This window comes from Mus caroli, chromosome X (genome assembly GCF_900094665.2).
Source record: "Mus caroli chromosome X, CAROLI_EIJ_v1.1, whole genome shotgun sequence".
Taxonomy (NCBI): domain Eukaryota; kingdom Metazoa; phylum Chordata; class Mammalia; order Rodentia; family Muridae; genus Mus; species Mus caroli.
Genome location: NC_034589.1, coordinates 94,695,293 through 94,710,620, shown reverse-complemented (window position 1 = coordinate 94,710,620; position 15,328 = coordinate 94,695,293). Strand labels below are relative to the sequence as shown.

Genomic DNA, 15,328 nt, shown 5'->3' with positions numbered 1-15,328 from the left:
CTATATGTAACCCCCACTTATCTATTTTTTGTTTTCATTCTCTCTCTCTCTCTCTCTCTCTCTCTCTCTCTCTCTGTGTGTGTGTGTGTGTGTGTGTATGTGCATGTGTGATAACCAAGAAATCACCACAAAGGACAAAGTCATACATTTTTTATTTTCTTCTAGAAGTTTTTAAAAGTTAAAGGTCTTATATTAAATCTTTATTCTGTCTTGATTTGCTCTTTGGTTTGGGGATAAGATGATGGGTAAATTACTTGTTTTGCCCATGGGCATTCAGTTCTCCTAGCATGCGCTTCATTTCATGTCTTCCCCCTATTGTGTACTTTTGGTACCCTTGTGGAGTGTCAGTTGACCCTATGTGTGGAGACTTACTACTGGCCTTTGTAACTAACAAACCCCAAAAGTCATTTTACAGAATGGGGAAAGTATTTGTAAAGTATATATCTGTTGAAAAATCAGAATCTGAGACTGCAGGTTTGGCTGAGTGATAAGTTAGTTATTTTGTTTAAAATTCACAAGGCTTTGTGTTTGATCCTCAACACTGTGCATACACACATGGACACATATGCGCAGAAAGACACTATCTGTCTGTCTGTCTGTCTGTCTGTCTGTCTATCTATCTATCTATCTGGTATTTTTTTTCTGTAACACATTGACAGCAAAAGTTCTGACTTTTTTTTTAGTGTGCAAAGAACCAAAAGAGATTTCCCCCCCAAAGATGGCACACAAATAACAAAAGGGCCATGAAAAATGCTCCATAATACTAATTGTGTAGGAACCACAATTTAAATCTCACTGCAGTACCATAGCACACCTACTAAGATGACTATTATCGACAAGGGAAACGATGACAAATGTGGAGGATATAAAGAAATCAGAGCTTGTACAGATCATTGGTAAGAATGCAAATTGATACAGCCAATTCAGGGAACAGACAGAGGTTCTTCAGTAGAAAAAAACCAAGGGAGCTGAAGTCACTCAGCCATTCTGTTTGAGCACAAGTATAGATATAGTGTTTGAACACTTGTACACTGTGCATTTAACCACTAACATTCTCCAAAACACTCTGAGATAGGTAAAGTTGTCTTTGTATTTAACTAAAAGACTTACAGCTTCAGGGTTTAAAGTTCCATCATGATATGTTTTGATTTCGTTTTCATATTTTGTTTTAAGTTTTGAAACTTAGGCCTTTGGTATTGGTTTAGGTTTGGATGTGGAGTTTTGCCTAGACCTATCCAATAGCTTCCAAAAAAAAAAATTCTGCCATTGAATGGGTTTTATACTTTAAAAAAATCAGCTTGGTATATTTTTGTGAGTCTGTTTCTGGGCACTCTGCTCTGTCACAAGGAATGATCTGGAAATCTATTCCTTTACCAACACCAGGCAGTTTTGATTAATTGTATTATGTAGTAAGTTTTAGAATCAGGTAAACAGTTTTCTTTAAATTTAATCTTCTCTTTCAAAGTTTTATTTTTTTTTAGTGATCTAATTCCTTTAACTCCCTTTGTAAATTTTAGAATATTTTTCTTTATAGCTGAAAAAAAATATTACCGGCATATTGTCACATCTATTCTTGGTTTTCAATTGGACTAAACTTGGAATTAACTAAAACCCAAATGACACACATGTGAGAATTTTTTTCTTAATTAAATCATATGAAGTGGGAAGTCCCTCCTTTAGTTAGAATCTTTTGATGTGGGAAGATATATCTTTAATCCAGATCTCTTGACGTGGGAAGATCTACCTTTAATATGGGCACCACTTTCTACTGGTGGCCTATACAAAGGACATGGGAAAGGGAAGATTGCTCTCTCTTTGTATGCCTGCTTTTGCTAATTTCTTCACAGACATTAGAGCCTACTTCAGGATTCTGGTGTATATGAAGACCAGCTGAAGGATACAGCCTTGTGGGGTAAACATCTACTGAATTCTTGGACCTTCTGTTGGGAGACAGCCTTTGCTGGTCTAGCTGGACCACAACCTGTAAGCTATTCTAATAAGTCCTCCTTTCTATGTTATATACAGAGATTTATTCTATAAGTTCTGTTCCTGTAGAGAACCCTACTTATACACAACAGAAACCAGGAAAGACAAAGGAAACATACACAAGGGGAAAGAACTCTAGAGAGGTGGATAGTAGAACATTGCTACCATGATGAAGGAAATGGGAAGTATCCCATGACTCTGGGATCTCCAAGACCTTGGTAGTTTCCAACATAACCCAGCCTTCACCTTCACAGCTTCACTTAATGGCCTTTCTAAGCCTCCATGCAGGTGCTTCCTTGCCTCAAGCCTGTCCTCAGCAGCTTTCCTTAGCCACTGAGGAAGATTGCACAATCTCTTTCTTATATATTCCTTGATAAAGCCAGGACCATGTGGCTGAAACTGTCAAGTTCTTTGGCTCATTGGAGTTGAAACATGGCCTCCTTCTTTAATTACAGTGGCATTTGCTTTCTATTGTTGATGTTCTATTCTTCAGTACTTAGGCTTTTTTTAAAATTCCTTTTTACAGGTTGGAAGCTTAGTTGGGTGACATCTTACACTGAGGTCACCACTCCCTTTAATCCATTTACTATCACACTTTCCTATAAAATTTCTATTTCCTTGAGCACTGGGCTCCAATAAAATATTTCTTGATTCTCCTTTTCTCCTCATACACTTTGCATTTCTCTCTGCTCAATTTGATCCTTTTTATTGTAGATTTGTGTGAATGACCACTAATAACCTCTTGATACAATCAATACTAGGCTGTCTCAAAATATCCTCTGCCAATGCCATTAATCCTAAACTCTTCAATTTAGTGTTTGGATGATTTTTAGAACAAGAGTAAAACACAGTCACATTCTTTACCAAAACATTACAAGAATAGCCTCCAGACCAGTCAATTATATTCTTCCCCTCTGAAACTTCTTGAGATGGGTGCATATTATTCCTAGTACCACTGTCCTTGCTCCTACTAGGATGGACAGTAAGCCCCCACTTAGAGCATCCAATTGCTTTTCTAGTCCAAAGCCCCCCAAATTTTCTATATTCCTCCAAACAACAGTATGGTCAGGCCTGCTACAGCAATACCTCAGTCTCTGGTACCAATTTTTGTCTTAGCCAGTGTTGGATTGCTGTGAAGGGGCACCACGACTAAGGCAACTCTTATAAAAGAAACTTTTATTAGGAATCTACTTACAGTTTCAGAGGGTTAGTCCTCCATTATCATGGCAGAGAGTATGGCAGCAAGCATGGCTCTAGAGCAGTAGCTGAGAGCTACGTCCTGATCCATAGACAGACAGACAGGGGTGGGGGCTGACATGGGATTTTGAAACCTCAAAGCCCACCCCCAGTGATATATATCCTACAACAAGGCCATACCTATTCCAAGAAGGCCAAACCTCCTAGTCCTTTTAGTCCTTTCAAACAGTGTTACTCCCTGGTGACCAAGCATTCAAATATATGAGTCTATGGGGGCCATTCTTAGTCAAACCACCACAAGGTGTCTAGCAATCCCTTTGAGGAAAGTTGATGTTTTTTATCTTGATCCTTCTAACCTATGAACACTGTGCCCATACCTATATTTATTCAAATAAAAATTTTTGATGGTTTCTTTCATTACCACTTTATCATTCTCAGCCTGTAAAATCTATATGTGTCATGTTAGATTTACTCTCCTGAATTTCTGTTTTTGAGTGATTATGTATGGCATTTACATTAGTTACTTTTCCTCCCTGCTGTCATAAAATACCTGACAAAAGCGGCCTAAAGGAAAACCTTATTTCAGCTCATGACTTGAGAGGCTATATTCCATCACCTTGGACCAGCCTCAATGCACCCACTCCCAATGTCATGTCATCTTCTTTCGGTATCTAACTGAGTTCACTTAGTGCTGCTCTTATGCACATGAAAAGTGTGTATGAGGTTACCCACAGAAACATGGGCAGCCTACCAGTGACCATACCTCCAAGGAAAAATTCCCCTTCTCAGAAGTCATCAACTGCCAATACCTCCTCAGCTAAGAGGCATTCTTTCCCAATCCATGCTGGAATTTTAAGTGGCTTGATTAAGCCACTTGATCAAGCTATTTTTCAGGTTTTAGTCAGATGCTCTGGGTTTGGATTTGCAATAGTCATGTGATGTCCAATGATGCCGTGATGCCCATTTCATAGTTCCCCTTTCCATGAACAGGCTCTTACTTTCTTTCCCCTTCCTCTTCCTCTTCCATGGTGTTCCCAGCACCTTGGGGATGGGAGGGTGTTTAGTATAGGTGATTTATTTAGACTTAAGCACCCACTCACTAACTCTCATCCCTCTGACTAGTTGAGACTCTCTCCATTAACTTCTACTCACTACAAATACAGACTTCTGTGACCAGGGTTGAGAACAGCACATCTAGCGGTATAGGCATAAATATTTAAAAGACAGCTTAATAACATAACCACTTAGCAAGATAATGATAGTAGGTTCCCCCATTGTGCCTATGACCGCCCAAGCTATAGGCTTTTGACCAAATTCTCAGTACAAGGCAAAGATGTCTTCCTCCTATGATGGAGGCTTCAAATCCAGTGAGAAAGTGGCTGGCTATCACATAATCATCATGATGTTATTGTACCAGTGAGCAAGTCTTTCATGGCAGGTTGGTATTATAGCATGTATGATCCAACACTAGGCAAGATCATCATTTCCATCACTACCACCATCAACCCACACCTAGAAGTTTGCATAGCACTTTCTGAAACTATGTAAGTTATCCATCGAGGGGGAATTTTCCTAGTCAGTTCCCAGACTGATTTATCTATGTGCTGCAAACAAAATGTGTGGTGTTTTTAGATAGTGAAATTTAAACTCTAAGATCCCTCTTATACAACATCAGAAGGGAGGCTTGCTTCTAGATAGGACCAGAAATGTAAGCTCCTCCTGTCTGTGCCAGTGCAGTGTGTATGGGTAGTTGTCATCCATCCAAGAGAGCTGGTGCCTATCCAGCTACAGGAAAGGTAGTTTCTGCCCCAGACTGTACCTTCCATGGCTTTACACTGTCAGAGGATTCAGAGTGTTGGTGTATGTCATACAGCCTCCTGAAGAGAAGGCTAGGCTCCTCTATTCCTCTTTGCTGACATGGATGTGGGGGTGGGGTGGAGGGAGGCCCACTGGTTTTTCTCCAGTTTTGCCTGAAGTAGGGTGGTTTTAGTCTGCAAATTTTGTGTCTTGTAAGTTTAATATTTTGTAATTCCTTGGCTCTTTTGGTCTATGCCTGTTAATGCTTTTGGTCACTATATTTTTCAATTCCAAGCCTGACATAGGTAGGAAAAAGAGAAGATTGCTGTCGTTCCTCCCATTCTGAGATGCTTCGGTGGTCTGCTTTCTTTCTACTCTTAAGGCCCGTATTCTGTTTGTTTAACACACAATGTAGAGGAGTTTAGTTTTTTTTTTTTTTTTTAGATTTATTTATTTATCATATGTAAGTACACTGTAGCTGTCTTCAGACATTCCAGAAGAGGAATCTCATTACGGATGGTTGTGAGCCACCATGTGGTTGCTGGGATTTGAACTCAGGACCTTTGGAAGAGCAGTCAGTGCTCTTACCCACTGAGCCATCTCGACAGCCCCGAGGAGTTTAGTTTTAATGGTAGGGTGAGGACATCAAAGGATTTATAGTTTATCTTTCTTTTTCTTTCTTAAATTACATTTATTTATTTATTTATTTATTTGATTGTTTGTTTGTAGTGAGATGTGTGTGTGCCATGACAGAAGTCATGGACAGTTTGTCAGAGGATAAAGGACAAACTCTTAGAGGAGTATTTTGGGGAGCATTTTCTCTCTTTCCCCCTTTTCAGGAATCCTGGGGATTGAACTCAGTTTATTAGGCAAACTCACTGAGCCATCTTCCCAGCCCCCTTTCTTCTATTCTATTTTTTTAATTTATACTTTTTCCATTTAATGTATTTTAATTATGTTTCCCCTCCCCCATCCCTCCTAGGTCCTACCTGTCTATCTCCCTAACCATCCAACTTTATGTTCTTTCTCTTAAATAGAAATGCTAAACACCTTCCCTTCCTGTCATTAATGTTTCAGAGAAATACCATGACTTAAAATGATTTTAACACTATTTTAGAAAAATCATTATGTTGATCATGAAAGAGAAATCTTTTGAGCTTTGATAGCTCAGTATCAATGGGCAGGTATGTCATATTTGTCTGCTGCAATCAAATTACTTTGTCATATTATGCAGAGGGGATGACAGATGCTTGAGATCCTCATAAATGGTGAGCTTCACTGTGTGGGTTTATTTCTATGGCTTGAAGTCAAAAACACCAGCTTTGCAATGTTGAGCTTTACCCTCCATCTCTTGTGTTAAGGAAGCCATAATTATTGTAGTATCCAATATGTCTTCTCTATCTCTACACTGAAGTTTCCTCTTTCAACACACCCACCCATATTGAAATTATAGCCTACGCTTTATAGCACATGCTTTGCCTATATAACTGGCAATAGATTAGCTGTCTGCTCTTTAGGCCTTCCTCTGAACTGAACTTTGGATAAGGAGTAGATAGTAAAGAATTTAAAATTTTCTTCCCTAATAAGAAGTGCTGGAGCCGGGCAGTGGTGGCACACACCTTTAATCCCAGCACTTGGGAGGCAGGCAGATTTCTGAGTTCGAGGCCAGCTTGGTCTACAAAGTGAGTTCCAAGGACAGCCAGGACTGCACAAAGAAACCCTGTCTCAAACAAACAAACAAACAAACAAACAAACAAACAAACGAGAAGTGCTGGAAATAATATAGGCCACCTTATTGATTAAAGGTTAGCTTTGCCAGTCGGTGAGATGGGGGTGGCTGGTGATTGGAGCCAGTCCTGCAAGGGACCATGATGTCTTGTCTCTAAAGAAATCAGGAATAAGTGGCAATTCCTTTCCTGTGCCACACTCCCAGTCCCTACCTCCTAGCTCCTGCTCCCTATACCATAATCCCACATCATCTTTCTTCCACTCACTACTTTATCATCCTCCCTGACCTGTGAAGGCCTCCAAAGGCTCTTAGTGATGGTGGTTTGACATGGTAATCAGTATTTCATTCATTTGATATATAATGGTCCCTGAGTGTTTGCACTGGGGTTTTAGCCCACTTCAAAGGCGTGTTTTCAGGGAGCTATTGAAAACAATGTTCAGAAGGCCACTGAGAAATTGTCATATAGAAGGCATATCTAAGTCATCCTCATTAGAGACATTAGTACAGGATGTTATTTAGCCTAAAGAGCAGGGGTATGGGGAAAGCATGCCTTCCTGTCCTAGTATCCCAGTGCTTGGGCGTCTGGAGAGTTGTCTTAGCAGGCAGATGAGGGGTTATCTTACTGGGCTGTAGGTGCTGGGATTTGAATCCGGAGGTAGAGGTAATTGAGCAACAGAGAACTGACCTCTCTGAAAGCTTTTAAATAAATTACTGGAGATTTTCTCTTCCCTCATCCTCCCACCTATTCCCTAGGGCAATAGAGCCACAAGCTGTTTCTGTACTGTTAGGCCTCTTTTCTGTGCTGACCCCCAACCTTGTTCCTGACTGTGTTCCTAGATTTCAGCTGCTGTGTTCATTCATTCATTCTACCACCAGGTGCCAGCTGTACCATGTGCCAGACACTGTTCTAAGTACTACAAAAGCAACAATGAGTGAAGTAAACAGAGATCCATAACCTCAAGGAGTTTATAACTGAACAGACAGATGAAAACCAGGACCTGTAGAATGGCATGGAACACTTATGTCAGCCTGTGTGTCAGAGTAGAGGAGATAGCTATCTCCAGCCTTCTAAGTTGCCAGGGACCCACTCTGGCTCCTCTGAACTGAGTTAGAACTTTCTTTCCCCCTTCATCATTAATCTTTTGTTTTCTTTGTCAGGCCTCTGTCCCTGATCATTCTTAGTTTGCCAAATGGGAGAAATGGAAAAGTGCACTTGAGTCAGAATACCTAAAAGCCCTCCCCACTTTGTTAGGGACGAGCAGCATAGGAGTATGAGGCTGGATGCCAGGCATTCAAGAGCAACCCATCCCTCCCTGAGCAGTTGAAGACTTTGTTCAACAGGACATAAGGGATGGCCTGACCGCTGGGGCAGCTGAGAAATTACATGTGATATGCAAACCTCCCTAAGCCACTAAGATGGATCTTCCACAATGTGACTTCTAGCGTGTGACTTGCCTCAATCATATGACCCTGAATCATACATAGCATTGCAAAATTTAGCAAATGAAGGTATAGAATTCTATTAAATTTAAATTTCATATGAACAACAATATTTTCATATAAGTATGTCCTATGAAATACATTTTTCCCTGAAGCAGTGATGCTTTAGAGCAAATATATCCAGAATATTGCATGGGATATATTCAGACAACACTACTCATGGTTTATCCTAAATTCAAATTTAGCTGGTCTCCTGTATTTTATTTGGTAACCATGCCTAGGTGAAGTGAAAATTAGTATGTAAGGAAAGGATCGGTTTTATTTTTGATCCATTTACAGAGTTCTGAAGCAGAACTGGCCTGGGTTGTCTTTGAGTCCAAAGCAGGAAAAACGCTTTCACTAGTAAGGGCTCAATGAAGGCCATGGACAGGACACCTCCAGTGGTGGCTTTCAACTGGACAAGTTGTGGCTCTATTGGAGAATAGCTGTTTTCTTTCTTGGTCACCCATGGCCATCAGCTATCAAGGAGCAGGGGTTACCGTGGTGATCTATACAATGCTTAGCCTCATAGTTATAGCTATGAAATAAACAATACAGTGATAATTAGCTCTATGGTAATGGAGGGGGCATGGGAGGGTCAAGAACCCTCACCTAGAAGCCACCACTCTCTCCTGCCCTCCCCCAGCTCTATGTGATTTTAGTAGATGCTAGAGTGTAAGAGGTAGGTTAACTGAAGGTAGATCTCATCCATGCACCTTCAGTGAAGTCTTCAACCATGCAGGGATGGAACTTTTAGGTGATATAGCTTTTTCATGGCCTCTTAGACTTCTGTAGGTAACCCTGACCCACACACCTCTAAGCCAAGTGAAATCTTCAAGTTAGCCTTGGGTGTGGTGCTTCCTTTGTTCTGTCTTTGGTGCATTATCTAAACACAGCAGTCTCAGACTTTCTAAGGATCAGTGAGCACAGAGCAGAGCAGCGATCCAAGGGGTGGGACTACAGACTGGAAGATCCTAAGAAGTCTTGGCCATTTCCGAAGTTTAGGATAAGGATGGATATACCCGAGTTAAGCACATGACCTTTTCTGTACAGCTAGGAAGGCAGAGCTTATAGAACATTCCAAATGCTCATACTGTGAGTGTGAGCTCTTTAGTGTTCAACACCTACAAGATAATGCCACTCAGAAGGAAGACCATTCTGGGACAGGAATACTTTAGCTTCGGGCTTTCCTTAATGTTCTTCACTATTTCCCCCTCATTCTCTTAATGAAAGTGACATCAGCAGCCTATGTGAATACCATTTTACAGTTTACGAACTGACTGGCCATCTGTTGCTGCTCAGTACCTCCTATAGAAATGAGGAAACCAAAAGGTTTTTTTTTTTTCAGTGCCCCCTAGGCTGAGCCTTCATCCATGTAGGCATTTTTATAACAAATGGCAGCGAGCATCTGTTTCCATGGCCTGTGTTAGCAGCTTGGCTAGGAGAAGAGTAAGACCAGGACCAGAGAGGTTCCAGAGCAGAATAGGTGGTTAGGAAGCAGGGTCAGGAGAAGAGGTGCACTGTGTTGGGAGGCAGCTTTGACAGGAGTGAGGAGTCGGTTTGTTGGAGGGAAGGTGCGATCACTCAGTCCATGCACCTTTCCTTTCCAGCAGGTGGTTCTTTCTCTTAGCAAGTCTCTACTTACTGCCTTTGGCATTGGCCCCTGTCGGTGTCCTGGGTAACTCGGCTCACAGCTCTCAACTGAAATGACATCTTCTTAATGAAGAAGTACATATTTTTATTCCTTTAGAACCCCAAAGGCCATCACTGAACACTCAGCTCCAACCATTTTGTTAAATGCAACCTTTCATGTAATTCCAACATTAAACAGATTAACACAGCTGTCTCTGTCTCTCTGTGTCTCTGTCTCTCTCTGTCTCTCTCGTGAGACAGAGTCTCTCTGTGTAGCCTTGGCTGTCCTGGAACTTGCTATGTAGATCAGGCTGGTCCACAACTTATAGAAATCTACTCCCTCTGCTTCCCAAGTACTGTGATTAAAGGCGTGCGCCACCACCTCCAGCTTGGTGCTCTGTTTGACGATGGGGTGTTGAGTCCAGAATCTTCTATTCAGCATTCCCTTGACTTCTCTGCTACAGTTGCCTCTGGAAACCCAGAGTTGAAAGTCCATACTTCACAAACCTTTACTACTCGTCAGAGGACCTGTCACGGGCCCCTCTCACTAACAGTGTCCTTGTAGAAAGGCCTTCTTGCTGCCCACTGAGACAAAGTTGGAATCTTGGACATCACAGTGACTTTTCTTTTGCACCAGCACACTAGGTCCGTGAGCCAGCCTCATTCTTGCCTTCCTATGACTATTCTGTCCTTCACCTATCTCAGTGTTTCCCAAATGGGAAGAGTTTCAGAAAGTTCCTCAAACATGCCAGTAGTAGTGCTACACATCTATAATCCTAGCACTTTGGAGGCTGAGGCATAAAGATTGTGAGTTTGAGACCAGCCTGGGATACACAATGAGACCTATCTCAAAGATGTTACCAGAACCCAAATCAAACAAGTTTCCCTGACAGGAGCCTGGATCCTAATATACTCCCACCCTGAACAATGATGTAAGTCAAATAAAGAGACCATCTGGAGCAACAGGTCTTTCTATGCTGGCCAAGTCCCCAGAAGCCCTTAAGGGGACTTAGACCAGGAGTCGTTTACTCTGTGTACTAGTGGACCTGGTCCTGCAAGTAGGCAATAAAGGGGAAGGGGATGAGCCATTTGTTAATCACAGGGGTAGCAAAGTTCTGAGAGATACTCTTGTTCCAAAGTTGCCCATCCCTGGCATTTGAGACAAGTCACCCTCCCTGTTTAGAAGTTGATGGCACCTCTTCAGTGCCAATAATATGAAGTGTAGACTCCCTGTGTTGGGTTCAGACTATTTTGGAGACAGGCATTGATTCCTTTTTTTAATCCCCCCCTTTTCTCCAGCCCTTCACAGAACCAGCAATCTAGCCGGGCAGGTGAGCTGTGCTCACCATCCCCTGTGTGCTTCCTTCAGAACTGCATGACTTAAGACCAGATGTAAGAATTGCTCTAAACCAGAGAAAGGCTCCTGGCAGGCACTCAGAACTATAACCTCCCTCTTGAGGTGTCTGGACATCATAAAGGGGAAGGTGGTGCACACCTCTGTTTTAGGAGAGACATTATGTCTCATCACTGCCACTATTGCTAACTTAGCTTGCAGCAAAAATAGCCCTTCAAAGATCCTCTCTTTCTTTCTTACCCCTCCAAAAATATAATCCAATCTTCTTTGACTTCTCAGAACCCTTTATTAATTCTCCATTCTGGTCAGAATGCAAAGCTAAGTCCATTCCATGTCCTATAAGGCCTTTCTCAGTGTGAGCCCTACTGATTTCACCAACCTTAGGTTTTCAGTTCCTGTCAAGGATTTGTCTTTTTGATGCTCCTGGAAACCTGCCAAACACACCTTATTTCAAGGGCTAGGTGCTGACTGGTCCCTCTGCCTGGATCATTAGCTACATGACTTGCTTCCTCATCCCTTTCAAACCTGTGCTCAAGTGCTACCTTCACAGCATGGCCTTACACAACACACATTTTGAAACTACAAACCCTGCTCTTCCTACCCAAGCCCTCTCAGTCTGTGAAAACTCAGTAGTCTGCATCTTTCGTTCTCTGCTCTAACTTATATCACCTTATATTCTAATTAGGTAATTAATTTCAATCATTTATCATCCCTCATCAGAATGCAAACTTCATGAGAGTATTAATTTGTTTTGGTTTATTTTATTTCTTGAATACAGCCCAACTGTGTAGAACAGTGCCTGGCACATACGATACCATCAATAATTATATTGCCTAAAGAAGGACTTTTCTTCATTCACAGTTTACTGGGCCTTATATCTAGCACACACATGGTTGGACAGAGATGCTTTCATGCTCACATCTTCACCGCATCTTCACCACATCTTCACTGCATCTTCCCTGCATCCACACTTGGAGATGTCACAAACTTACAGAGAGATATAGCAAACATGTTGGCAACTACATACATATCTACTTTTAGAGCACATATACAAGCAGACAAGATTTTGATCTATTTTATATGGCATCTACTGGTCCTTCAATACATCCCTCTGTCTACACATAGAGACACTTTATATACATTGAAAATAAATTGCAAACATCATATTCTTCACCCCAAGCACGTCAGCATTGACACAAGTTCAATATTTTTTATTTTTAGGTAAAATTTACATGTGGTAAAATGCAGAAGTTGTAACCATATGTACTGCATTTAAAGAGACTACTCTTGTGGAGGCAGAGACAGGTGGATCTCTGTGGGTTCGAGACTGGTCTATAGAGCAAGCTCCAGGATAGCTCCAGGTGCTAAGCAGAGAAACCCTGAGTCGACCCCCTCAAAGAGCACTTTTTATTGCAGTCATTTATTGTGTTGAGATGGGACCTGAGCATGCCAAGGCATATGTATGGAAGTCAACTTAAACAACTGAAAGGATCCAGTTCTCTCTATCACATGGGTCCCAGGGATGGAACTCTGCTTGCCAGCCTTGGTGTAAGCACCTGTATCTGCTGAGCCATCTCATCAGCCTGAGTTATTCATTGTATTTTAAAAAATATTTTAAAACAGTATTTACTTGCCGGGTGTGGGGGCATACACCTTTAATCCCAGCACTCGAGGGGCAGAGGCAGGAGGATTTCTGAGTTCGAGGCCAGCCTGGTCTACAAAGTGAGTTCCAGGGCAGTCAGGGCTATACAGAGAAACCCTGTCTTGAAAAACAAACAAACAAACAAACAAAAAAGTATTTACTTATTTTTATGTTCATGAGTGCTTTGGTCACATGTATGTTTGTGAACCTTCTGAAAGCCTGCTACCCAAGAAGTTCAAAAAAGGGTGTTGACTCCCCTTGAACTAGAGTTATGTATAGTTGTGGGCTGCCGTGTAGGTACTGGAAATTGAACCGTGGTCCTTTATAAGAACAACAAATGTTTGTAAACATTTTGTGAGCTCTGCACCCCCCCATTCAAATATTGAGAATATTACTGTCCCTCCCCCAATTTCCATCAAATTACTTCTCAGTCATTCTTAGCAGAAGCAACGAGTGCTCTGATTTTTCATGATAGACAACTTTTGCATAGTATGTACTAACATTTGTAGAACTACTCAGTAAGAATTTTGCTCAGCACCCACTATCTGCCCACAGTTATACATGTGCTATCTTTACTGTGAGCAATGCCCTGAAGGCTGAAGGTGTTTCTAGACCTAGCCTATGACCTGGTCAGCCTTCCAGCTATGCCCTTACCAAGATCATCAACACTTGGACCTACAGAGATGTAGGCACTGAGTTTCTCTTATCTGAGTCCAGGATTTCTTCCTACCCACAGCTCCCCTATTTTCAGACTGGCCTTGGCAGTTGCTCTCTTACCCTGTCTCACCCACTCACTTCTCACATCAGGGATCTATCCACTATCCAGGTGTGCAAGGGGGTGTCACAATCCCAACTCAGGTTGAACTCAAATGGGTAAAAGTGCAGGTGGGTAGGCAGCTGGAAGGAATTGGACAAGCAGAGGCGGTAGGAGGCCCTGCAGTCTTGTGGAAGGGTGGGACAAGGGGCGGGGAGTATGCAACAGTTGGAGCAGAAAGACCAGGAGAGACAACATGGCACGCTCCAGAGCAATCAGGGCTGGACAGCCAAACAGCGTCTACCTGGAACTCCTGAGATTCTGGGCACCATGTTCTGGCCCACCAAGAAGGACCTCAAGACCGCCATGGAGGTCTTTGCTCTTTTCCAGTGGGCCCTCAGTGCCTTGGTTATAGGTGAGTCTTCAAGTTACTCAGGGCAGCCAGCTACATGGGTTTGCCTGGTATTGAAGGGTTTAGGGTAGTATGATGCTCAGTGATCAAACTTTGTGTTGTCCGAGGCAAACTCGAACAGTTGTTTACTCTGTCCTGTGCCCCCCCCCCCACATGGGCAGGGTATTTGTGGTATCTGTGCATGAAGGACTACATGGATGTGCATGTGTCTGTGCAGGTGTGTGTGTGTGTGTGTGTGTGTGTGTGTGTGTGTGTGTGTGTGCCTTGCTTTAGATTTGTCTAGTGAGCACCACAAGGTCCACAGTGAAGTGCAGAGGCCAGGTTATGGAGACATGGTAAGCAAATTCACTGAAGCAAGCCAAGAGGAGGAATGTGGCTGCAACCACAGGAAATCAAGCAAACTGTGATGAGTTAATTTGATGGCAGAGGGGTCTTTGGAAACTTGCTGCCCAGAGGAATTTAACCATGTATCTACCATTTTTTAACATCTATACCATTGATCCTTCATAAAAAGTATACGTTGGTCCTGGTGTTCTATACCAGAAATAACCATCACTGCTGGAGGGGGCCTGAAAAAAGTTCTTGCTTGAACAGTAGTCGTTCATGTGAATACTGACAGGAGTCAAGGGCATGGGTTTACTGATTTTGTCAGCACTCTGGGAATGAAGAATAGAGGTAGGCCTTGGGAATATGAACCTGGTACAATGGCATGCCAATGAATAGTAGTACAGTAGTCATTTCTTACCTCTACCAACAACCAGACTAAAGACACGGAGTGGGAGGGGTAGAGTTAGTCACCAGAACCATTTATATTATTTTGCCCCAACTATTTTTATATGCATTCTTTCATTTTAACTGATGCTAATCTTAAGTCATAATGATGGCTACACATGTAATGCTAAATAACAAGCACATAGTATTAGTTAACTTATATTAGCCTCTTTAGTCTAATCACCTTATGTGGCTAATAATATGCATTATATAATTGAAGAGGTGAATTCCATGCAGTAGAAGTGATCTGCCCAAGCTCACACAGCTAGGGAATGGAAGAGCTGTACTGTCATTGAACTCTCAAAGGCTAGCAGTTTGCCTGAGAGTCCCTTTCTTTGTCTTTTGCATCTGCTCCCTGCAGATTGGGAGGTTGGGTGTGGAGCTTGGTGCACACTAGACTGGCAGTCTAGCGAGACTATTTTCTTGTTCACACTAAATGCACCAAACCCCATTGATAGGAGGCTCAGCTCACTGTGGACTCTATTGTTCAGATTGGTACAGGCACAGCCAATTGTCTACTGCAAAATGTAGCTTCAGGGGTTGCCATAGCACAGGAAGACAAGTGCAAGGAGAAC

The 15,328-nt window shown here is 42.2% G+C and overlaps 1 protein-coding gene across 1 annotated transcript in view; it reads left to right on the top strand.

Moving 5' to 3' along the window:
* The first annotated feature begins 13,854 nt into the window (after window positions 1–13,854).
* Window positions 13,855–15,328, top strand: part of Awat2 (acyl-CoA wax alcohol acyltransferase 2) — a 10,223-nt gene continuing 8,749 nt past the window's right edge. The window contains exon 1 of the mRNA XM_021153920.1: window positions 13,855–13,985. Within this exon, the coding sequence (XP_021009579.1) occupies window positions 13,901–13,985 (85 nt within the window). The 5' untranslated portion in view covers window positions 13,855–13,900. The remainder of the gene's footprint in view (window positions 13,986–15,328) is intronic.